At 43.6% G+C, this 23,982-nt stretch overlaps 1 protein-coding gene across 2 annotated transcripts in view; it reads left to right on the forward strand.

Annotated features, from left to right (window-relative positions):
* Positions 1 to 13,288: 13,288 nt before the first annotated feature.
* The window catches only part of DPF3 (D4, zinc and double PHD fingers, family 3), a 65,058-nt gene continuing 54,364 nt past the window's right edge, over positions 13,289 to 23,982 (forward strand). The window contains exons 1-2 of one of the 2 annotated variants that reach the window (XM_010285890.1): positions 13,289 to 13,445; positions 18,562 to 18,669. In XM_010285890.1, the coding sequence (XP_010284192.1) occupies positions 13,421 to 13,445; positions 18,562 to 18,669 (133 nt within the window). In that variant the 5' untranslated portion in view covers positions 13,289 to 13,420. The remainder of the gene's footprint in view (positions 13,446 to 18,561; positions 18,670 to 23,982) is intronic. The other variant, XM_010285891.1, reaches the window with a different exon arrangement.

The raw sequence follows: 23,982 nt of genomic DNA on the forward strand, positions 1-23,982 counted from the left end.
ACAAAAAGCCAACCTGGGAGGGGCTTGGTCAGAGCATGAATGGGAGCGTAGTAACCCACTGAGTGTCATAACTTATACTTTAGCAGAGATAGGTGAGTTCATCTAAAATGGCTCTGGAGTGAATGCCAAAAGCAAAAGCTTCTCTTTATACTGATGTTTCAAGAAGAAAAGCAATTCACATAGTGGAAGAAAGGTAGGTTGGGAGGGTAACAGGAAGAGACCTGAAATAGAGGACACTGTGAGTCCCAAAATTTATTAAAACGAATACTGACTGGCGCTGAGGTCTGCTGCAATAACATAATAAAACTCTTGGGTAAAAATGCTTCTCATGGTGGTGGCAGAGCAGTGTTCGTCCTTCAGTTCTGGATAATATAACATTACTTGTAGGAGGTATTTTAACCTGCTGGTAATATTTTACTGCCTTTGCCCACAAGCTCATTGATGTTTTTGTAGCATTAAGCATTAAAACTCTTATTTTTATCAACTTCACCAGCCCTTGCTGATGCAGCACTGGAAGTCTGGGAAGAACCACTTGCTTTTGCTTTGAGAGATGGGTTGAAAGGTTAGAGGAGGTGGATGGCAAATGCATGAGCAATGCAGGTCAGGTTACTGGTGGATTCCTCTTGCAAGATAAGTGAGAGGCCTCTGAAAGGTAATTATTGGAAAGCATAAATTCCTGAGATAACCTGTCCAAGAAGAAATACTGACAGGAGCAGAGGCCATGTGTTAAAGGCTAGCCATTACTTTAGGGCAATGGGCTAACCTCTCTCTCTTGTTTTTTCTGTAACCTCTCCTTACTCTGACAGTTGAATCCCTCAGTTCTTTTCTTTCAGTTACTTGTCAGTCTTTTCCTGGTCCTGTTTATAGACCACCGTGATGCTCATCTCCATACTGTACTAATTGGGGTGCAGACAAGTGGAGACTCAGCATGTAGTTTAGTTCCATGTCCAAATTCTTGTTTAGTCACTGTCTTTGCTTGTCATTGTCAATGCAGTGTTCAGGTAGCTTTTACAGCATGTCTGGAAAAAATAGAAGTTACTCTTCTATTTGCATAGAAGAGCTTCAACTAGCTTTCAGGGATGACATGGAGTCAGCCTTGCCTCTGAATGAAGAAAATTACTGGATTGCAGATGGGGAATGAAGCCTTGAAGAGTGAGAAAACAAATTTCAGAAGAAAAGATGGAGCAAATCTGGGAAATAAGAAGAGTGCCTTCTCTTGCTCTATGGCTTTGTTATGCAAACTCTCTGTGTCTCATCTGTAATGTAGAGATAATGGTATCTGCCGAGCTCCTATTTCCACTGGTTGATTGATTAATGACTGTCTCATGATCCCTAGATTACACTTTTGTGACCTACAGCTTTAACTACTGCAGTGTATTACATCCCAGAAAGAAAATGGAAGTAATATGTTAGCTCTGGCTAGTTCCAGCTAGGAAAACATGATAAACTGACCTGAACAGGCTTGGCCACGTGTACCTGCTTCTAAGACCTCATTCTAAAAGTGCACTGGAGCATGTGGTGTCTGTTCAGCTACCATCTCTGTTCAGCAAGACATTCAAGTATCTGCCTAACTTTGAATTGAAGGGGACCTGCACACTCAGTGAGGTGCTTTGCTGAACTGAGGTCTTATGCTTGGTCACAGGCAGGGTTTCATCATGAGTCTTTCAAGACTTCAGTGAACACACAGGACGAAAGATGGATCTGAGATCTGCCCTAGCATGATTGGGATATGTGTTAAACAACTGGAGTCTTTAAGAATAGTGAAAGTTGCCAAGAGTAAGTTGAGCAGAAGAGAGAATCTTTGTTGTGCAGTGATAATCACAGCAACACACTTCTACAAGCTTTGCTAATTGCTAAGTGAATTACAAGGCTTTTCTATTTGCTTTAGCTGTTCTACAGTAATAACCACCTCAATCTGATACTTGAGTTAAGGTGGTGCTGAGAACAGGAGGCAAGCCGGAAGAAAAACACATGCAAGGAAAGTTGGTGTACAGGGGAACAACCATCAGATACTTGAGTTTCTGAAAGCTAGTTGTGGCAAGTGCTTTTTCTTTACTTTATCAAATAGTTCCTCTTGTATGCTGCGTAAGTATCTACAGAAACAAGGGCACAGGTGTTTGAAACATCACTCCTCAGAGTTAAAGTAATGTGTGTATTTGCAATGGTGGTTTTCTCTGCTCCCATGGGATGTGCTCCAGGTGCAGAAGATCCTGTTCCTAGACCTTTGAGGTAGCTCAAGTGTGCTCTCAATACAGGGCATTCTTTATGCTGAGGGAACTGTGAGATGATGTGTTGGAGGACACCGTGCATCTGTTTCACCTCTTAATAATAACTTCTGCTGTTCCTTTTTGAGGACTAATACTGATACTTCAGCAGAGGAATGCCCGTAATGTGCCCTCCTTCCATTTGTGGGGGAGGGGGGAAGAGGTGAGAAAAGGAAATCTAATTCACTCTCGGGAATTCCCCTATGTAGCATGAGTCAAGTATATCCCTGGTGTATGTCTGCTGAGGTCAGTCGATTTACACAAGTAGCAGAATGATTGTTCCTGTGTATTCAAGAGAAATAATAACTCAAAGAAACATAACCTTAATTATCTAGGTTTAAGATGACTTTGTAGAGAACATAAAATATGATTTCCCATTGTGTTTTGTGTGGTTAATAATTATTGACTGGGTAGAGTATATTTTTGTGTTTTCTTACATGTGTATTCTGTTTGTCGTACTGAGGAACTGAAAGTGCTACCCATTCAAGACTAGTAACTTTATCTTTAAAGTATTGGCTATAGCTGATTTTTTTTTTCCCCAAGGCTGACCTCAGAGGCAAAGTAAATTCTGATAATTACGTGGTTTTATTCTAGATCCATATAAATCTCTGCTTTGCTACTTGTGTGATTATTTTCACCTGAGCAAAATGGATTGTTTCCTGTAGCGGGATTTCCTTTGCAGCAGGAGATACATGATTCCTACAAAAGAGGCAAGTCAGCAGAAAAATGTGAGCTCAATAAGTCTTTCTAGTCAAAGGACAGGAAGACCTAAAATATTAATGTAATTACAGTTCTGTGTGGTGGAGAAGCTTGTCTGCCATTCAGGAACATTTCTACTGCTCTTCTACTTGCATGTTTATTTCAATGTCTTCTAAATTCTGCCATCTGGGTTGAATGGCACTGTGTACTTGTCTACTAAATAACTGCACAGGGTGCAGGGGAAATCCCAGCTTAGGAACTTCCAGGAGGGCTAGCAGAGGTCATTCAGTCCAGATCCGTGCTGTAGAGCTTGGACAGTTGTGACTCTGGCGTGGCTAAAAGCATGCAAAACCCTCATGCTCTTTCCTGGCATCTCGCTGCCTGTTGAGATCTGATGGAGATACATGGCTTCATGAAAGATGAGATACGTAGAGACACATGAAAAGGAATGCTCTTGTCAGCTTAGCTGATGTCATTTGGGACGATGATGTAACTGTGGTGGCAGGGGAAAACATTTTTATGTGTCTCCCGAGGGGGCTGTGCTGACTGAGCGACCGAGCTGTTGCTACTGATGGTGTGGACGGGCTTTTTCCTCCTGCAAACAGACGAGTGTGCTACTCGACTAACCCAAGCTGGTTGTACCGCTGGAGACTACCTCTGGCGGCAGAAGGGGTTCTGTGAGCTCGCCCTCAGCTCCTCCAGGCCGTGTCAGCCGGGTTTGCTCAAACAGCTCAAATGGCCTTGCCCGAAGTAGATCAGGGAGCACTCACGCAATATGGCTACTGGCGGGAGGTGTGGGAGCAGTAAGCTGTAGGAGACAAGCAGCGAAAAGCAGCAGGGTAGGAGGGGACGGGTGGTATTTTTAGCCAGCACAGCTACAGCTAGGAGAGGCTGTCTGTTTATGATCTGAGCATCTTTTAGTATAGACAGTGCCTAAAGTAATACACAAGATTTATTAGTGAGGTAAGCGTAGGGTGTTACCCGTGTTTTGCAGGGGAACTGTTAAAGCTACAAAGGAAGTTGTGGCAGAGTCATTTGTAGAACTCTGGTTTGCTGGCTTCCCGGTGCCAGCTCAGGCAATAGATTGTGTTTTTTACTAATCTACCTGTCTCCTGGATGCAAAAGATAGGCCCGCTGTGGCAAATCAGAGCTGAGGGAGTTGAATGGATAGACTTTGTCTTTGACTACATCTGTCCTCTAAGGCTATGATTGCACTAAGCTGAACAGACTTCTGGTGACCCCAAGCCCCAGCACCTTGAGATGCTTCTTTAAAAATATATAGAAAAAAATCTCTTGGATGTTGTCATGTCCAACCTAATATTGTTGCTGAAGTTTTCATTAGTTCATTTCTTTAGTAATTGGAGAGAATTTCTGACCTTCTGGGGAAGGTTAGGACCAAGCTGAATTCTGGCTGCTGTCTTCAGATACAAAAGAGGTCTAGGTTAGTACCTTTTGCACCTGTTGTTCATTTAATTGGGTGATGCTGCATCTCTTTAAAACAGAAACCCTGGCCTGAGAAAGAATAGATGCTCTGAGTTATCCCCAACGAGTCTGCCTCTGAGATTAACCTAATTGGTCACCGTGCTGAGTCTAATAGAGATTGTATGCAATGTCTGTCTATGGAAACACCTTAGGGAGCCTGGTGTGTGGCATGGAAACTGCTGCTGTTACCCCTCCATGGAAATCGAGGAAAAATAAGAGGAGAAGTGGACAAATTACCACAAGTACCATAGTATGTTGTTCACGGTCCAGTATATTTGAATTGGTCCGAGAAATTAATTTTCTGAAATACCTCATCTAAGCACACATCATGTACCATACACAGATACCTGTTGTATCTAGCCAACAATGCTGAATAAGGTGGGCATTTCTGGCTTCAAGAGCTGGGAGTGTTGCTGTAGGCCTTGCATGGGGTCATGCGCATCTGCAGGAAGAGGAACACCTCCAGCTCTGGTCCTTCTTCCTGCACAAAGATGGTAGCAGCTCTTGACCCTGAGAGCCAGACTTGGCCTGCAGGCCGCTGCCAGCAAAATACCCTGATGTACCACGCTCTTCTTGGCAGTGTTAACTTGTGCTGCTGTTTCTTTTCTTTAAATGGAAATGCTGTCAGAGCTCTCATACTTCCACAACACTTGTGAGGATGGGGCTAATCAGATCAATTTTCCCCAAACTGTAAGCTATGCCTACTTTTTGTCATTTTTCTCCAGAGACAGATTTTTTGCATGAGATGATACCTGTAGTTTCACACTGGATTAAGTTACAGTCTAAGAGTGTTTTCGGAGTGGTGAATTTAGCTCACTCTATGAGGCTGGGTTCTCTGTTACGATTCAGCATGACACTGTGATTCAAGCAGGGAGAAGCCTGTTGATTCTGGCCAGAAATAGCCAGTAGGGATTTCCAACCCACCGGGGAAATCTGCTGATAAATACCTGGCAAAAGGGGATTCCTTTGCCCTTCTACACATCGGGGATGGCCTAGAGGTGGGTGCTTGGAGGGGGATGCTGGGAAGTCTCACATTGCTTTTTCACTGATCTAAGATTCAACCTAGACTCATAGCTCAGGGCATCTCCTTGACTGCTGTCATGTCTGGGCTGTGCCAGTGCTGACTTGGGAACTTGTCATCAGCTCTCTGATGGCTCCTAATCTCTTCTGCCACATGCAGTCTATGCACCTGGCACAGTACTTTTGAACAAATGCTTGAAAACTTGTCTGTTTTGACCCAGCTATACGAGTTCTTCCAATGAAAGGCATTAACTGTCCTTGCAAGCCTTTCCTTTCATTTATCCTTCAATCATTGCTGCTCCAGCAACACTGTCTCTGCTTGCAACTGTACACTGCTTTGTGGTCTGATTTGTGTACTCTGTCTACTACTGAAACAGTTCTGCTAGCCATTTTTTTTTCTCACTCCCATGCTGGGGAAAGTTATACAGGTCTCTTTTTGTGCATTAGGTGCAATTATTCAATATGTATAGAAACAAAATAGATGTCTCGATGACTCTGGCTCTTGGAGAGTCTTAGAGAGTCAAGGATAGACATGTGTTTGTGGGTCTTTACAAAGCTGCCAAGTTTATGTTAAAAAGCTGAAAGCCCAGAAAGTTTGAGTCATTCTGTAGCCCATCTGGAAATCCTGTTTTGCCTTTGCTCACATTCACACCCCTTACATCATTAGAAGATGTCGTGCAGGGACAGATGCAACTGACCATTATGAGAAAACTGAATCTGCACATTCCTGGACTTTCTGGCTTGCCCTTGGAGTTTGTGGTAGGATTTTGAGCAATATGTTACATTTCACCTAACACCAGGAAAGCTATTCTGTATTCCTGTTGAGTCTTGGTATCCTACCTCTCTACGGTTGCAAAGGGTGCCTGATTGTAGCATTAGGAGCTGCTTATAGCCTTAGAAGTTCCAGACAGTATAGCCAAAGGAGGGGTCCAGCCAGTCCTTTGTTGTTTAATGCTTAATAGTGGTCTGATACTCTTGAATATGTCATATTTTCTTTTGCTTCGCTCTTTTGATGAATGTTGTGTTAGCATCCTGCCATGTAATGTGAGGATGAGCAGAGCAGAATACTTTATCTCTTCCGGGAAGATGCTCTGGAGCTGGGGGTCTGCTGTCCAAAGGCGCTGCAGGAGTCTGGTGATACTGGGCTCTGTTAAGCACAGGTTTCCAGATGCATCTGCTGTTCTGGGTCTAGAAGGGAGAAACAGCTGTTCAAGCAGATTGAACTTAGCCCACTGTGCCCTTTGTGAAAACCAATGGTGTTTCAGAGTGCATGAGGAAAATGATGAGGACAGGCTGGGGACTACTGATCTTTTGGGCTTGCTTTGATAGGATAGGTACCACAGTTTTGCCACGAGCTCTGTCTTGGTTGCTTATCTAGCCTAAGGTAGTCATAATAGGCCAGCCCACATGTGAAAAACACACACATGAGCATGGCCAGACCACTGCTTGAAAAGAGAATTATGTTGACTGGAGAGAGAGAGAGAGGAAGGCCCTTTTGGTGATTGTGTCTGTTAGATTGTCCACATTGGTGTCTGTCTGTGCATCATGAACAACGGCAGCTCATAGTTTGTAATGTTTCCCGCTTCCAGCCAGACTCACTATTATCTCTCTGATTTCAGCCTCTGCCAGCCACGCTACCCTCGCTTTCAATACTGGGGGATTTGGGAGTGTGCCACCTGCGTGAGGAGGAAAAAATACATAAAGCTGCGTGTCATCGACGTAATGGCTGGCATTGCTGCCCATATACTTCATCATATTCCCTGGAGGTTTTGCATAGATATTAAATAGAAGTGGTGGAAGAATTGAGCCCTGTGGCATTCTTCATGTCAAGGCTCATGGAGAGGAGGAGCAGCTGCCTGTCAGGGGCCTCCTGGGATCTTCTGGGAAGGAATGAGTGTAGCCAGCTCAGTGCAGTTCTCTCAGCACTTGCCAAGACATGTGGTTGGTCAAGCTGTACCTCTTGGTCTGCAGTGTTGCAGGCAGCTGATAGCTCAGGTAGCGCACGCATGATTTCTTAGTCTCTGTCCATCTTTCTGAAAAGGCCCGAAACCCCACTGGTGCTTCATTTCCAGACTCATTCATGAATGTCTCCAACGGGAGAGTGCAGAGTATTTTCTGAAGTCGTGTTGTATCACTTGTTTCCCACCACTTCTCAGACCTTGCCTAGTTTGAAACTGGATGGCAGAGCTGATGAAGAACAATTTCTGGGTTAAAATGTCTTTTTCAATTGTCCTCAGTGTTCCTCACAGTATGAAATGATCTAAAATACAAGGCTAGAGGCTAAAAGTATAGTAAATGAAAACCCCATAGTCTTGAGGACAGCAAGTCCCACATTTTTGATCATGGCTGGGGACCACTGCAAACTTCAGAAGGAAAAGGCTGTTGCTTTCTGTTAAATTATTACTCACTTCTTTCTGCACTATCAGCTTTTTACTTGTCTAGTCATGTAGTGAGCATGGTTTTAGTGGGAAATAACTAGAAAGGGGCCTGGCCTCAGGAACTGGAGACAATCTGGATTCATACTCAAAGGATCTGGTGTAAATTTAAGAGCTGTACTTAAGGAGGACTGGTTCTTTGTTATCCAAGTTTTCTAGGGGTGATGTGGACCTGCAATCATGGTTGAGCTTGGCTGGTTTTATGTCTTCAGTGAGTGCTCTCCTACTCTGGATCCTAACGTGAAATGCGATAGGCACTACAAGAGGGGTGTGCTAGATTGTGCCCATTTTGTAGCTTTTGTAAAAGGTGTAGTGCACTTGAATAGCTGGGACTTTGCAGGACGCGCTGGAAAGCAGTGGTGGAGAGCCCATCAGGACCCATCAGGATCCCTTGTCAGCAGAGAAATGAACGTCCTGAAGCAACTGGAACAAAGCCAGGCTCTTGGTCCTTGTTGCTAACTTATGGGCTTATAAGCAGTATATTTCTGTTCTTATTTTTTGGTTTTTGTTTTTTTTTTTTTTTAAGGCATGCCTAGGCAGAGGAGTCATGGCATTCGGTACTGTTCAGAAATGTAGTAAGTTGGAGTCTGCTCAGAAATCCTATGGTCTAGCTAGAGCAGGCAGGCAAAGGTTGAGAGAAGGGAAGCGTTGTTCTTCGCTGACTTTGTTATTAGCTGACCTGATTCCGTCATAGAAAACCTCAGTCTCTTAACTCTTAAAAGGACAGTGACCTCATGAAAGACACAGGGTCTGATCCTCCGTCCTGGTGCATGCTCTCATGCCAGTGACTACCTGCAAGCCTGCATAGAATGGCACCAGCCTCACATCGCTGTCCCAGGACCCATGGGGCTGGTGGTGCTTTCAGAGTGCTCACCTCTCCGTTCACACTGAGCTTCTGCTGCTCTAAGCCTGCTGTTTAGTTTCAGTTCTGTCCTTTTTCACCAAAAAAGAGCCCCTAACTCCTACTAGACATATAGCCCTCTGATGCAGCCTTGCAGAAGATGGCAATACCATAGGTTGTTCTTTTTCAAGCCAGGGATTTTTTATTAGTCAGTCTGAACCAGGTAGGGGTAATGGTTTTATACTAAAAGAGTGTAGATTTAGACTAGATCTAAGGAGAAATTTTTCACAATGTGAGTGGTGAAACAGTGGCACAGGTTGCCCAGAGAGGTGGTAGATGCCCCATCCCTGGAAACATTCCAGGTCAGGTTGGACGGGGCTCTGAGCAACCTGATCCAATTGAAGATATCCCTGTTCGTTGCGGGGCGGGGGGGTTGGACTAGATGACCTGTAACGTTCCCTTCCAACCCAAACTATTCTATGATTTTAGTGTCCTCGGGCTGGAATGTAAATGCAAAGCCTCCGCCCATGCCAGCAGTGTCACCAGCCCACCTGTCCCAAGCATCTGGGATTTCACCTGTGGCCTTGTGCTAAGGGGCTGTGTGCTTTTTGCAGTGTGCTGATAACTTTATTCTGTATTTCCAGTTGTGTTGCTTTCAGTATGACTTGCCTTCCTTGGCCAGAGGTTTTTCACGTCTGCTCCTTGATTTGTTTTTCCCAGCATCTTTGAAATCTACATGTATGCTGATGATTTTGTGTCATTAATATCAATCTGGGCAAGTCTATGTGACCTTTCACTCCTCTGTCCAAAGGGAAGAATCAACCCTTGCAGTCAGTCACAGCACAGCACTGACTCATACATACTTTTCATAAAAATAATGCAGAAATTCCCCATAGTTTTTACAGATTTTTTTTTTCAGGAGATGAAGTGTAAGCCTTCCATAGCAACACAGCTTGGGAAAATTATGAAGCATGTAACATCAGATAATTAATCTTTCTGACATACGATACACTTTTTACTATTAATGTTGTCCATTTATTTTTTCCTCTTTGTGTATCTCGCTTGCTCAAACTCAGCCAATCTGTTTGAGTTTCATTTGAGCTCATGTGCTCTCCAGTCTTATTCTCACCCTTGTCTGTTCTCCAACTCCATTGTAAACCTCCTGGGAGAGGGCTGGGATTTGTCCCACCTCCGTGACTCCACAGTGATGAGCACAGTAGGACTGTACTTTCCCTTTTTTTCCCTGATTCTAATACTTTCAGGTTTTCCTGCATGAGATAAGATATGCTGTATTTGGATATGTAGCACTGAAAACAAAGAAAAAAAATCTTTATGTTTAAAGTTCCTTAAAAAGAAACCTAACTGAAATTTGGAACAAGTCAGAGCCACTCCAGTGAAGTCTAACGGTAAAGCAAAACAACCAACCACCCAAAAGTAATTGCAGGGAAGCTGTTTTCCACTGAGATTGGACTTTCATAAGAAAATATTGTTTCTTTACTTTCCTATATTTGATTCTTTGTCACTTTTAAAAAAATTCTATTTCTAATTAAAGTCAGGGCAAGCCCTCAAGGTCCCAGTATCTGAATACCTTTCTAGCGAATACTTAGGAGCTGGGGTTTTTGATCATGCTTGCTGTAGTGGAGCCAAGGCAAGCTTTCTTAAGTTATGGAGGTGACTAAATACTTCTCCTAAATTATTATTTTTCTTTAAAGCAAAAGATGTGTATTTAAAATCTTTAAGATAAATGTAATGAAACAGATAGACAAGATTGTCAAGAGTGAATTTGACCCGTTAACTTGCTTGCTTCTCTGCCATTAGGATCTCAAAACCCCTTTTCTCCCTCTTAGAAATATCTGAAATTTAATCTTGCCCTCTACTTGACAGTGTCATTTAAAGACAAATATTTGACATTCTGAGGTATATAGTTATTTTTAGCCTTAAAAGAAGGTGGAAACTGAGGTCATCTCCAGCCAGATCCTATATCTGCATTGCTGTGACATATTGTTGCTTTGTGGTGTGCATATTCTAATGACTGGAGTAATTTTTAGCATAAAGAAAACCTACGTGGTGGTGTCAGTTTGTTGTCACAGAGCTGTGGTCTTCCTTCCAGTAAACTCCTTACTTAGAGTTACTGAGCATCCCTGGCTTAATATAGGGGGAATCTGACATAGCTTTGTGGAAGCTCAAGTGTTTGTGGAAAGAGCTGTTAATCTTTGATCAGCTGGACTCTCCTTCTTACTGACTTTGATTACACAAGTGTACAACTTTAATTACAGCTTTTAATAAGGTTTCATTTCTTCCTAGTCACATTCTTTGTATAGTTGTGCAGCTTATCTTTTCCTTTCTCCTCTGCTCCCCTTCTCCCCCCCCACCTTGCCTTTTTGTGGAAAAAGGGGGTTGAGGTCATTGCGGGGGATTCGGTGTCCGGAGGGATTCCTCTGTACATGCTCTGCCCACGGCTCTGCCCTCTGCTCGCTTGTAGAGTCCAGAGAGCTCTTCCTCCCGCTGTCCTGCCAAGATCCCCGCTCCGGCTGCTGCCCGGGAGCTGGTGGTCAGCGGGCAGGGGACAGGGCTGTGAGGCCCCACGTTCACGCAGACGTTCGCTGCTGCACGGAACTGCTGAACAACCCTTAGAAAGTCTCTGTAGATGTACTGACTCCTGTGTGCAGCTCCTGCTTGTGGAGGACTGACCCCTTCTCTCTCCTGGGGCCACTCTGAAATGCAGCGGCTGAAGTCAGAGTGGCAGAGGGAAGCTGATGGGCTGCAGCATCCAGCCGCGGTGCTCGTTCCACATCCAGGGGCTCAGCGTGCTGGATACCTTCTGCTCATTGGAGAAATGACCTTGTGGAAGCTCTGTGAGACTTAGACTTGTAATTGTAACTAAGTGAGATATGGCTTAAAACAAGCGTAAGGAAATGCTTTTTTCACATGAATCATATTTCAGCTGTGAAAATCATTTCCCCACAATATTTTAGGTATGAGAAGATAAGCGGGTTGAAGAGTTGGTTGGGTAAATTCATGGAAGAAAGTTTCATCAAGGTGTATTAAACATAATATCCCCACCACTGGGTAGCCTGAGACTTGGGGAAATTAAGTTCTGATCATCAGAAGTGGGAAGGGGGAACTAGAGGCACCTCCCTCTGTATTTGCCCTGCTCTTGTGTTCTTCCCTGAGCCTCTGCGTTGGCCCCTGTCAGTGAGAGGATATTGGCCAGTTCAGCCCAGAGGACAAGAGTATGGCTCCCATGGAAGTCATAAGGTGCAACCGAAGAGTGACTTAAGAGATGCAAGTCAAAAAAAAAGACACAGATGGTAAACCCGAGCAATTTGCACCAATTTGACGTTTAGAGGTGTGCAAAAGGAGTATACTTTTAAGGTGCCAGTTGTGCCTACAGAAGAGGGTAGCAGGGAAAACAACTAATAGAACAGGAAAGGGAGCCTCTTTTATCTCTGTGCATGCATCCCTTCGGCTCCCTTGCTGTGCATGCTGTACTCTTTTTGCACACTAATGAATATCAGAGAAAGTTATGCTATATATCACTCTGCTCCTATTTTCTGATGAACTTACCCCTAATGGGTAGCATATTCATGTCACGACTCAATTTCACCTTGACAATAGATCGAGAATGAGGTTCAGCAGTGTGGCCCACCTGCTTTGCAGTGCTCCAGCATGACAGCTGCTTTGTGTCCTCAGGGTAGCTATACTTTGATGCTTTTCCCCGTTCAGAAGAATTTGGAGGGAGGATTTTGGTAATCTCCAGCAGGCAGAGTTTTTAAACCTTTCTCAAGGGAAGATGAAGATTCTACAGAATTTTTGAACAAATAGTTATTTATGAAATAAGTGACATTGTCTTTAGAACTGTTCCTCCCACTGGGCTCCAGAGGAAAGCAGCATTTGCCGTGCTGGATCTTACCGGCTGCTGTTGTAGCCTGCTGCTGGTGGTGCCTCAGGCTTGACTGGAACACTCTGGAAGGCCTATGACAAAATGTCTAGTCTGACCATTGCAGACATGGCCCTAGTTGTTAAGGGATGTGTTTTCATGCCTCAGAGGCACACAATGTAAGGACTATTACGTTTGCTCTTATGGGCTCTCTGACGCCAGAAATGCTGAAGTTCTTCTAAACTTGGCTGGCTTTCTGGTTGCTCAAAATATACTGCAGGAGTTGCTGTAACATAGGGTTCGAATGACTGGTTTGTTGAATTGTCTGGACAAACTACAGGGGAAGAGAAACAATAGAATGTCACTGTGGCGTACACGTTGCCAGACCCAGGGTCATGGGCCAGTGCGGTTGCATCATTTGCTCATTCAGTAGCTATGCCACTACTGAAAAGATCTGTGTCCAGTTCCTGAGAGTCTGAGCTTTTGGTGGCACTTTCTGCATGATCTGCTGCAGCAGTGTCTTGTGTCCACAAGCTTTGCATGTGTTGAGGGAAAGTTTTTCTGCTTGTCTGTTTTTAAACCAACCTTATGCCCCCTTTTTCCTAGTCCTGTTTGAAGGGGCGGTGCGGTCTTTCTTATTCTCTGCCCTGTCTCTTTTGGCAGACTCGGGGACCAGTTCTACAAAGAAGCAATTGAGCACTGTCGCAGCTATAACTCTCGGCTGTGCGCTGAGCGAAGCGTCCGCCTTCCCTTCCTGGATTCGCAGACTGGGGTAGCTCAGAACAACTGCTACATCTGGATGGAGAAGAGGCACAGGGGACCAGGTTGGTAGCGCTGTGTCTGTGTACGCATGTGCATGTATGGAGGGCTGGCCACTGAGCCCTCATGGGATTTAATTAATGGGAGCTCAAACCTGCTACAGGCCACACAGAAGAGAAGCTGCCTAAACCTCTGTGCCTGCAGGGGATTTCCTTTGGTAACTGCAGAGAGCTCATCCTAATTATTCTCTCTCTACCCAGAGAAGTGCCTGACATGGTAGTTTCTAAGGCTCCATCATTGTAGCTCTTTTAATGCTATTGATCCCGTCTGTAGTAGAAGACACAACGCCCCACTCTAAGCGGGACTGGAATTATCTTCAGGATGGAGAGGTAGAGGTGGGAGTTTTTCAGATGAATGCTGAAAATAAGGAGTTATATTGGTAAGGATATAAAGCCAGGGCAAAATATAGGAGAGTCCAGTTATTGGAATGAAATTTGTTCTGATGGTTAGAAATATACTTATAACTCCTGGTTCTGCTTTGGACAAGTTACTTGGATATCAGTTCTGTGGCCACAGTTTCCTCAGGTGCAGAAAGAAGTGGGTATACATCCTTAAAGAGCTTTGGATAGTGCCTGTTCCAAAGCTCTGAGAAGCTCAAGGGAGAAAGAGCACTGTTATTTCTGTAGGCTTTGGTCAGTCTTTCCTTTGTTCGAGTAAATCCATCTGAAATCCTTGTTTGAAAGGCAAAGGACAGTCACCAGTTCAAAGACGAGATGTTACTCAGAGAGAAGTCCTCCTGAATTCCAGTGGGAATTTTGCTAGAGTACGGCTCAGGGAACAGATTTTTTTGACAGCACCAAACTGGGTTTCTATTTTTTGGGGTTTTTTTCAGTGCAGACCAGAGAATCCAGGCAGGGAGGGGACTAGGGTGCATGGGCACCAGAAGCACAACATGCACATGTGTGCATATACACATGCCAGTTCTGGTAAACCATACTGAAAAAAACACCAAAACTCCATATCTGGAATTATGGGAAAGTGCAGCTCTTACCTCCTCCACTGGCCAGTTTGCAGGAGGTGAACTGAGAGGAACACACAGGATATTTCCCTCCTCTCCTGGGGGCAGATTGAGAAAGCAATTGCCGCCTCTGAAGAGTCCTTAGCCGAAACTTTCCCTCTCCCTTTCCTAGGATATACTGAGGGAAGGATCCTTGCACTCTCCTATTCCTAAAATACCCAAAGCAGATTTAGTATTGTCTTGCAGTACTATCAGAAAACTTTTTCTATAGTAAAATGCAGCCACTTCTGGTGCAGGAGACAACAGGTGTTCACCAGTGTTAAAAATACTCTGAGAATGTTTCATCTGCCAAAATTACCGGGGTAAGCTGGGACTGCTGAATGTGGTTTGCAAGCTGGGAGTTGTCTGAGGTTCTGGGCTAAACCTTCTTTTGTAGGTTGTTTCATGACCACAGTTGGGTTTTTGGTTCAGCTGAAAATTCCCCATTGCTAAAAGATTATGCTTAAGCAAAACGAGATTTCCTTTTTTTTTTTTTTTTTGGCTAATCCATTTACCCAAGGAATTTCTGTTCTTGTTGCATCTGGTTATGAATCAGGTGCTCCTATTTTTATCCCTTTGAATGCAGTCATAAGCAGGTATACATCCATTATATCCACAAGTAATGTTTTGGCAAGAGCATCTGCTACAAAGATAGACATAGGTAGTCTTGTATGGTTCTCATTGGGGTCTCCGCACTTACAGAAGAAATTGTCATAACAGTGTTATGGCATTATACCAGGAACCAAGAGGTCTTAATGCTTTGCCTTACTCAGCCACAAGCTCTCTGGACTACGCTGAGCAAATTCACCGTGCAAATCTGTCTCTCCTCACTTCTGATAGTGAACTGTTTGGCAGTTTACCCTGCAAAAGGGAATCGGTGGCATTTCTCCTGCACGTCTGCAGTGGAGACTAATGGTGGAACAATCTTCAGAGTCTTAAGTGAAACAAGGCTCCCGTATCTGCATCGGCCACCAAATCTGATTTCTTTGTTATTTTGAATTAGAATAATCAATGCAAAATGGAGCAGCCCTCCTCCCCCATGTTTGCTCTCCCCTTTCTTGATTTTTATTAGCCCATTTAGTGCTCCCTTGGGTGTCTTTGCATCATCTATTTCTTGTAGTATTGTGGCGGGTCAAAGCATCCCTCTACAGTTTTAGCATGTCTGTTTTCAGGCTGTACACAATGCGCTTATACCTGTATTGAAGCACTCTGAAAATTCTCTGCCAACCACCCTGGTGTCTGTTTTGTGTGGTGTGTTCACTGCCATTTACTATCCCTAACCTGAAAAACTGTGTAAAGACAAACGGCAAAGCTTCAGGACCTCTTTTCACTTACAGAGGACTTGAAAAACAGAGAGGAGAGTCAGGATCTCAGCATACTAACCTGGTTTCTTGCTGTCCTCTTTGTTAAAGGAGTCAGAAAACTGCATCTCATGATAAACAGTTCAGGGTTAATTTCACACAATACTGCACATAACTCCCTCCTCCTTTTCCCCTCCTCCCCCAGCCTTTCACATGGGCTTTTGAGTTATGACTCTTCTACACTAATGAGATAAACAACATAACTCACTGCAGGTTCTGCTATTTCCTCTATAAGCAAATGGTTGGCACCTTCTCTGGTTGCCCTATAAGGCACCAGAGGGAGAGACAACTGAGCCAGGAATGAAGACAGTAAGATGTGTATATGCATTATTTCCATATGTACTGCAAGACCAGCTGTGAAGGGGCTAGATTCAAAGAGTTCAGAACTGACCCTTTCCTTGTTGCCCCTCCTTTGTGTAAACAATCAAAGATCCACGCTTCATGTGAGCCAGTGCAGCGACAGATGGTGGTCAGGGTGGAGAACTGAAGGTAGCATTCAATGGGTTTGGATCAAGTGAAGGTATGGTATGTATTTTAAGCTCATTGGATGGCCACATATTAATGAGCAAGGATATTCTGAATAGGAACGGAGAGCTTGCTTCAAGGGGTCCAGAGATGGATGTTGGATCATCCATTTCTTATTGATCTATCTGCCACCTGGAGTGGGCTATATGTCCTCTAGGGAAGAGGCTTTCCCACCTCTGTTTTTTGAAGGATACCTGCTTTGTTTCTTGTTGGGCTTTCAGCATTTGTGGTTGCTTTTCACTGTCCAAGCTGAACTGCTAATTCACATAAGAGCACTCAGTAATTGAACCCATGTTGACAGATACTCCCCAAAACTGCAGTAAATCCTTGCTCTTCTCTGTCTGGGACAAATGCTCAAAGCTGTGGAGCACACTTCATTCCAATGACTCCTCTGTGGAGTCCTGTACAATGGAGGGCTGATTCTCTGTCTTGCTTTGGTCTAGCAACTGCCATTTCAATGTTGTGAATGAGTTCTTGCACAGGACCTGCTGTGAAAGGGTGAAGCTTCTTGCTTCCACCTCTTTAATGACTCAAATCAGAGCCAGGCACAATCCACCTCATCATAATAGCAATTGTTTGCATGGTTAATGTTTGCAAAGTGCCATGAAGAACTGTGTCCAAACACTGTAGAAGTGATAGTTATTCACATTTTTATTCCCTAAACCAGTCCTAAGTGCCCCAGTCTGAAATGTGTCCTTCTTGGGGTGGGCATAATGCCCAGCAAGCTATGCAGCAATGAAAGAAGGGTGTGAAAAGCCCCAGTTCAGTAGCACTCTGTGCCCTGGAAGAGCCAGGATCTCTGCGAATACTCCATCGCTCAGCCATACCCAGGCAGTGGGCTGTAGATGCTCCATTTAAGGCACCAAGGCCTTGGAAGTTGGTGGAAAGTACTGAGGTCTGAACTGGCATTCCCAACAGATGAAACATTTCAAACCAGGAGCTTAGGCTTCGCTTGCAGAATTTGATTAACCCATTTCCTTGAGGTGAATAACTTTTTTGTGTCTTCTTGTCGTCCCCCCCACCGCCCTGGCTCAAGTAACAAGATATTGTTTTTTTCCATTATTGTCATTTGGTTCAATGAGTCAGTTTTGTTCGCAAGCTGGTACATTCTCCTGGCTGCTTCAGAAGGGGTGACAGAACTCTTGGGCCATCCTGCTGCCCTTGAGCTTTACTGGCACCCTCCTGATGTTGTCCAGCTGTTCACTGCTGGTGTAGTTTCAGATGTAGTAACACCACTCCTGTCCTCTCTCTTATATGGTCTTACCTGTTTTCTAAGGGCAATGAGTCTGGAATTGCAGCCACCCTCTGTAGCCCCTTCAAGACTAATAGCAACAGCAGAAGGACAGAAGAGCCAAAGCAAAATGGGTGGATGGAGAGAATAAGCAGGGGAGAGAATGAAATTCTTCCAACTTTTCTATGTCTTGCTGGGTATTTTTTTGTGTCATGAATATCTAGGGCAGTTGAAGATACTTTGAAGCACTTGGCAATGTGCTTCTGTGCCCCAGTAGTGATGCATTCACGACGCCCTGCTGTGTTCTGACCACAAGAGAGCAAAGTATAGCTTGAACGTTGGTAAGGGGTGTCTGTCAGGAGGCCTAGCGCAGCTCAGAAGTTGGCAATGCCAAATGCAATTCAGTGGAGCATGCAGTAATATAAACGTTACAGCTGTATCTCCTCTCTCATTCAGGATGTTGGCATGAGGAGTTAATAACCAGAATGAAGAATCCGTCTTCAAACAAAAGTCCAGAATTTAGGCAAAAATACAGAGTCCAAATAACCAGACCTCATGGATCTTGATTTGCTCCCACTTGGAAAACACAAATTTCCTGAGCTGCTTTGTGCATCAGGGCCTTACGATTTGCATGTTGGAACTTCATCTCTTCTCTCCCAAGGGGCTTTCTCTGCCCATGGAGGAGGCGTTGCCCCTGTGACCCAGGAGAGTCTGAAATTCTATTTACCCTGAAGAAATCAGAAATTATTTATGTGCAGCTCTGGTTTCAGTGAGCTGAGTGAAGTGTATAAGTGAGACCTAGATTCTCTGTAGGCCTGATCCCAAGAGGTGCTGAGGAGCCTCAGGAGCACTGGATGCCTTTAGTGCATAGTTCTGCCTCACAATTTGCAGGACTGAACCCTCCAACAAGGAGATGCTGGAAGGGCAAGAACAAAGATGCTAGAGACAGTGCTTGTGGTTTACAAACTGAAATGCGATGATATTTATTTTTTGCTTTTAATCTTCAGGCCTGGCCCCAGGTCAGCTCTACACATACCCAGCACGTTGCTGGCGCAAAAAGAGGCGTTTGCATCCTCCTGAGGATTCCAGGCTGAAGCTGCTGGAAATTAAACCTGGTAAGTATTTGTTTGCCTCTCTTTCTCTCTCCCCCCACCCTCTCGTGTGCTGCTGAGCAGCTGGCACACATGCAAACCTGGCATTTAGACCTTGGACTTTCTCTTTGCCCCTCTCCAACCATTTCTCTTTGCATCTGTTGCATCTTAGTTGAGTTGCTCTAACAATAACCATCAAACTCTCTGCACTCAACTCATCTCTTACAGAAATGTGTACAACTTGTATTGAATGCAATGGGAGCTGATTTTACTTTCCGTAGAGGTGAATCCTGGCCTCTATTTTAGCAAATTCATGAGGATGTAAAGGATCATTGTATTACTAATTATTGCCTCAGTGTGTTACTAATACAAAATCTCACTCTGGCAACTGCTGCCTAATCTTTGTGAAAAAGACCACTCTGTGTGTGGAACAGTACACTGATAAAATTTTTCATAATGGGGCTGGGGACCAGGGGTGTGACCAGATTACAAACAGCAAATAATAAAAATTAGTGAGCATATGCTCATTTTTGTGTATGCGTGTATGCCTGTATGTGTACATTAGTCCATTCTTCTGTCATTTTTGTTGTCCTTGGTACTGTTCTCCCACAATTAAACTATGTGAAGTGATGAGTCTGGATGCTGAATGAGTGACTGTAAAGCAGATGCAGAGGAGCTACAGCTGTGTCAGGTAGAGCATAGTGTTTTGTATTCTTCCCTGCAGTTAGTAATAAAGGCTTGCTGTGTTTGGGGTCAGCTATTATGAGAAAGAGGGAACACATATACTCACAGCTGTATGTGGTTTTTAAGAGGTGAGACACTGCCAGTATGAAAAGTACAGAAGAAAACCCCAAAATGTAAATTAAGAATATTTAAAAAACCTGTTTGACAGAGGAAGGTGCCTGGGAACTGAGCTATGCTCAGCAATACTGATGACTTTGCTTCTATGCAGTAGTTGGTGAAGAGAGAGGAAGGGGCGATGGGTACAAGTTCTAAACCCAGTAAAATCAGATGCAAAATTCATGTTGATTTCAGTGTAAACAGTTTTTGAAGATTCCCTACCTTCAATATAGGAGATGTCAGCAGACACTTGGACAAGAGGAAGAAATGCCTGTAACCACTCAGCTGGGGTTCAAACCAAGGGCAAAATCTCAGCCAGCAAACAGAACCAGACCTTACAGCAACCTGGTCAGCAAGCACTGCTGAAATCAGTCAGGTTACGCTGGTAGAAATGAGACTGGACTCTGGGAAGAGGATGGTGTTGGTCCATAGAAATGTCTTCTTCAGACTTTGTGATGATGCAAACACTGCTGTGCCCTGGTAATTTAGTAATGTAAAGCAGTAATGTAGAGTTTGCCTCTTCTTTGTTTGCGTTCTGCTTCTTTGCTGTACTCACTGAATGCCAAATTAGTGCATCCTACATGCCACAGGGCATGAAAGGCAATTACCACAAAGTTATCAGTGGAAGAGACCTCAGCATGTCTGTCTCTGTGTTGTTTTCCCTGCTATAAACATCTCTTCTGCATCTCAGGAGTGCTACTTCTGTTGCATTGCCGGTGGCAGCCAAATAAGGCAAGTTATATTGCTCTGCCATTTAAATCTATTTTCCAACCAATTTCTATCTAGTGATTAACTTTCTTTATCAGTTACACCACAAAATAATTTCACTCCATCTGTGCATATCCAGAATAGACTCAATAGCCAAAAATGGGATTTTTCACTTCTCTGATTTGAAAGTATAAAACCTATGGAAAACATTGGATCTCCATTTAAAGGTAGCTTTTGACAGTTTGAGAAAAAGATAGTGTAATTGATTTTCAACATGGACAGCAGAAATACTGTACATTTTAGAGCAGGACACTGCTAAAGCCTAATGCTGAACCGAGGAAGCTACTCTATGCCGACCTCTTCATTCCTCAGTTAGACATTAGATGACTGTGTGGGGCAAAGATGTGGCAATTTAAGGTCCCTTAAGAAGCACAGAGATGACAGCTGTAGGACATCTAAAATAAATCTGGAAGAAATCTAGTCTAAATGTTCCATAATTTCACTCCACCTAGGGCTTGGACATCCTAGTCATGGCTTAGACCTGTTCTCAGCAGCTAGTGAGTGCTTGTGCCAGATTAATATGCAAGTAGCTGATTTTATATAGGAGGCTGTTGTATTGGTTATATGTTATATAACATATGCAAGCAATGCAATTCTACAACATCAAATTAGGACTAAACCTTAGTTTTATTATGTTTTACATTTGTTAACTAGAAGTACCTCTAGTAAGACTGCCACTGTAACAAACACAGAAGGGGATCTTAGGTCTAAAAGCTGTCAATCCAGCAGTCAATGGGGTCAGCACTAGGGCATGTGAATACTTGCTTGGACTGCATCTGGGCTTTTGGAGTGGCTCATTATAGCAATAAGTCATACCCAGAAGTTCAAAACTTCTACATAACTCGGGAGAGACATATACCTAGGATTTTTATTTTGCTCTGTAAACCAATTCAACAGCTGGTCAGTAAGTAGAGTCGAACTATTGTCTTGGTAGTGGTATAAATCATCATTTAGTAATAATATAGTATTTATAGTTACAACCTTCTTTTGCAGTGTTGGTACCTTGCAGGTTTAGGTAATGCATGGCTCAGCTCAGTGAGTGAGAGTTTTATATTTGGTAATACCAAAACCCAATGGAGACAATAATCATGGTACCACCGTCTCCTGTTTTTTGTAAAATGCCAGTGTGCTATAATATCTTTCTCAGCGTCAGTTGCGCCTTGCTTCTTAATAGAACATGGTGCTTTTATTGTCCTGCTCTGGTGCTTTTATTTGGTTTCAAGTGGAAGTGTTTGGTTTTAAGAATAGTTACAGCCAAAATCGTAAAGATCAGAACACTGGAATAGGTGTTGCTGATGCAGCTTTTAGGTGTCTATTTTCCTCTGCCACCGTACTCAGAGTTATATGCATGGATTGCCCTACTAAAGTTGTTTGATCAAGCAATGTTCATGTTAATACCTTAACAGGGTGTCTAAGCACCCTCCATCCCATCCCGTAGCCTATCCAACTGATACGCGGTAGAAATAAAGTATTGCCAAAACTTACTTACGATAACTGCTTCAGTGACAATACAGTCAATATTATTACCAGACCTTTAGGAATTACGCTAAGTATTCCTGACATTTACTTTCACATGGGCTGGTGTTCATCTTCAAGTGGTACATTCATATCATCAGAACTGAGCGTTATGGCTCAAGTGCAGCCAAGTTTTCATCATTGTAATGGGTATGAGCTGTTGCTTGAGTCATTACAGTGTAGCAGCCAAGACTCCTATGAACAGTGGTATAGATTTGAAACAAATCCCCAGTCATGGGCAATATATTGACATGTTGCTAATACTGTGACTTTCTAGGTACAGAGTGCTAAAGTTACTCGGCATTGATACTCATAATATTAATGAAACTAGACGTATGTTCAACCAAGTATGGGCAAACCTGATTCTCTGTGGAACTGGGCAGTGGTATTTGCATGGCACTTCAGTGTGGAGCAGCGGGAGGGCTAAAAGCAGCTCGTGCTTCCACACTCACTCCTCAGCTGGATGTTATCCTGCCCAGTAAAAGAGCAAGAACAGAGCAGAGCTCCTGTGCATGGGAGGTCTGTGAGTCTGGGAATGGGTGAGGGGAGAAGGCTGGGTCAGGCTGGGCTGGGTAGCCTGTTCTTCCAGAGGAATGGGAGAAAAAGGAGAATTTCCAACTCTCCTACCACCACCTTGAACCTGCAGGTGCTGTGAAGGCAAGCAGTAGGTTTCTGACCCTGAGCAGTATCAGAGCAGCTGGAAAGATGAGGGTTAGAAATGGAAGAGATCCCTGATTATACCCAAGGCCCCTTGAACTCTTAATTGCTCCCTGTCCTATATACTTAGTGGTTTTGTTGTACTGGGTAGTATCTTGATTCTGTGTTGGGTCAGCTATCGGTATTGTGGAAGTGGTATTACCTACAGTAAACCCTGCTGGCAGTCAGGTGTGACCCAAGCTTTGCAGCTATGCAGATGAGAACGGATAGGGTGTGTATGGCCAAAAACTCTGGTGGAATTTAAATCGGTAGTGTCCTACTTCAGTTTTACAAGATGGTTAAATATAGATATGTACATGCATACACACAGAACTTTTCTTTCACATCCTATGTAAGTGTAAAGAATATGACTGGAAAGATTTTGTCTCAATTCAGTGCTGTCCTTTGGTTTTAGACCGAAAGCCAACAGTGAGGTTTCACAGCGGGAAGCCTTCCCACCCACTTGGAGGGTGTGGAATAGAGTTTGTGTGTGCTGCTACTCTGGTGAGAATAAGCTGGTGTCCTATGCTAGTGTCTGTCCTGTTGCTTATCTCTGGGCAGTCTAGTGTTCAGCTGAACTATAGAAAGGGCTCTTTTTTTTACCGGCTCTCAGAGAGGTAAAAGTAAACAAAAGTATTTTTCACTTGCTATGATGAACCATGGTACAATTGTTTGAGGCAAGTACTGATAACAGATTTTTAGGTGCCGCTCAAACAGTGCCTGACCTGTTTTTAATCTGACATATAGGATATACCTATATGAGTGAGTGTGCTTGTGGATGAATGAACAGAGTCCTTACAGATAAGCTATTAACTCTTTCAACCATCTCAACTTACCTTGTAGAGACTGTGTCTGATTGTTCAAGGTAGCGTATTTCTCCTGGGAAGTGACGAGTGCCCCCAACTCTTGTGGAAGATGCTCAGCATGTCTGTGGAGATCAGTGCTCTTTAAGATGGGGCACTTCACCAAGATAAAGTTCAGATGAAATTAAAAAGCAAAGGACAGAATTAGCATTAGTATCACTTATATGATAGGATCTGGAGACTCAGCATGTTAGACCACCATGCCAGGGATCATTGTGAAGGCTTCTTATATTCTATGCTATAGCCATATATGGCAGTAGACCTTACAGTCCAAATATACAAAATATAGTAAAGGAAATACTTTGATTCCAAAATGGAGAAATGAGTGACAAAGATAATAAATTACTTGTAGGAAGTTTTAACCAGAGATTTGTGGTAGAGCTGGAAATCAAACCCAAGAACACAGAAGGAGCTCAGTTCTCCTGAGTTCCATATTCTTTTTTCTTTTCCTGGTTGCAATGTCTAGTGTCACCCAATGCTTAAAAATAATTCAAAGCACTAATTGCAAGAGAATTTCCTTTTATCATTTTTCTCAGATAGGTCAATTAATATTGGCTAGTTTCACATTTGATTTCGACAATTTCTACAAAATCACGTTTGTTCTTTTTCAGTACTATGAGACAGCAGTGTTGTTTCGCTATGAACACTGTAGGGA

Source organism: Phaethon lepturus, unplaced genomic scaffold (genome assembly GCF_000687285.1).
Source record: "Phaethon lepturus isolate BGI_N335 unplaced genomic scaffold, ASM68728v1 scaffold15114, whole genome shotgun sequence".
NCBI lineage: Eukaryota > Metazoa > Chordata > Aves > Phaethontiformes > Phaethontidae > Phaethon > Phaethon lepturus.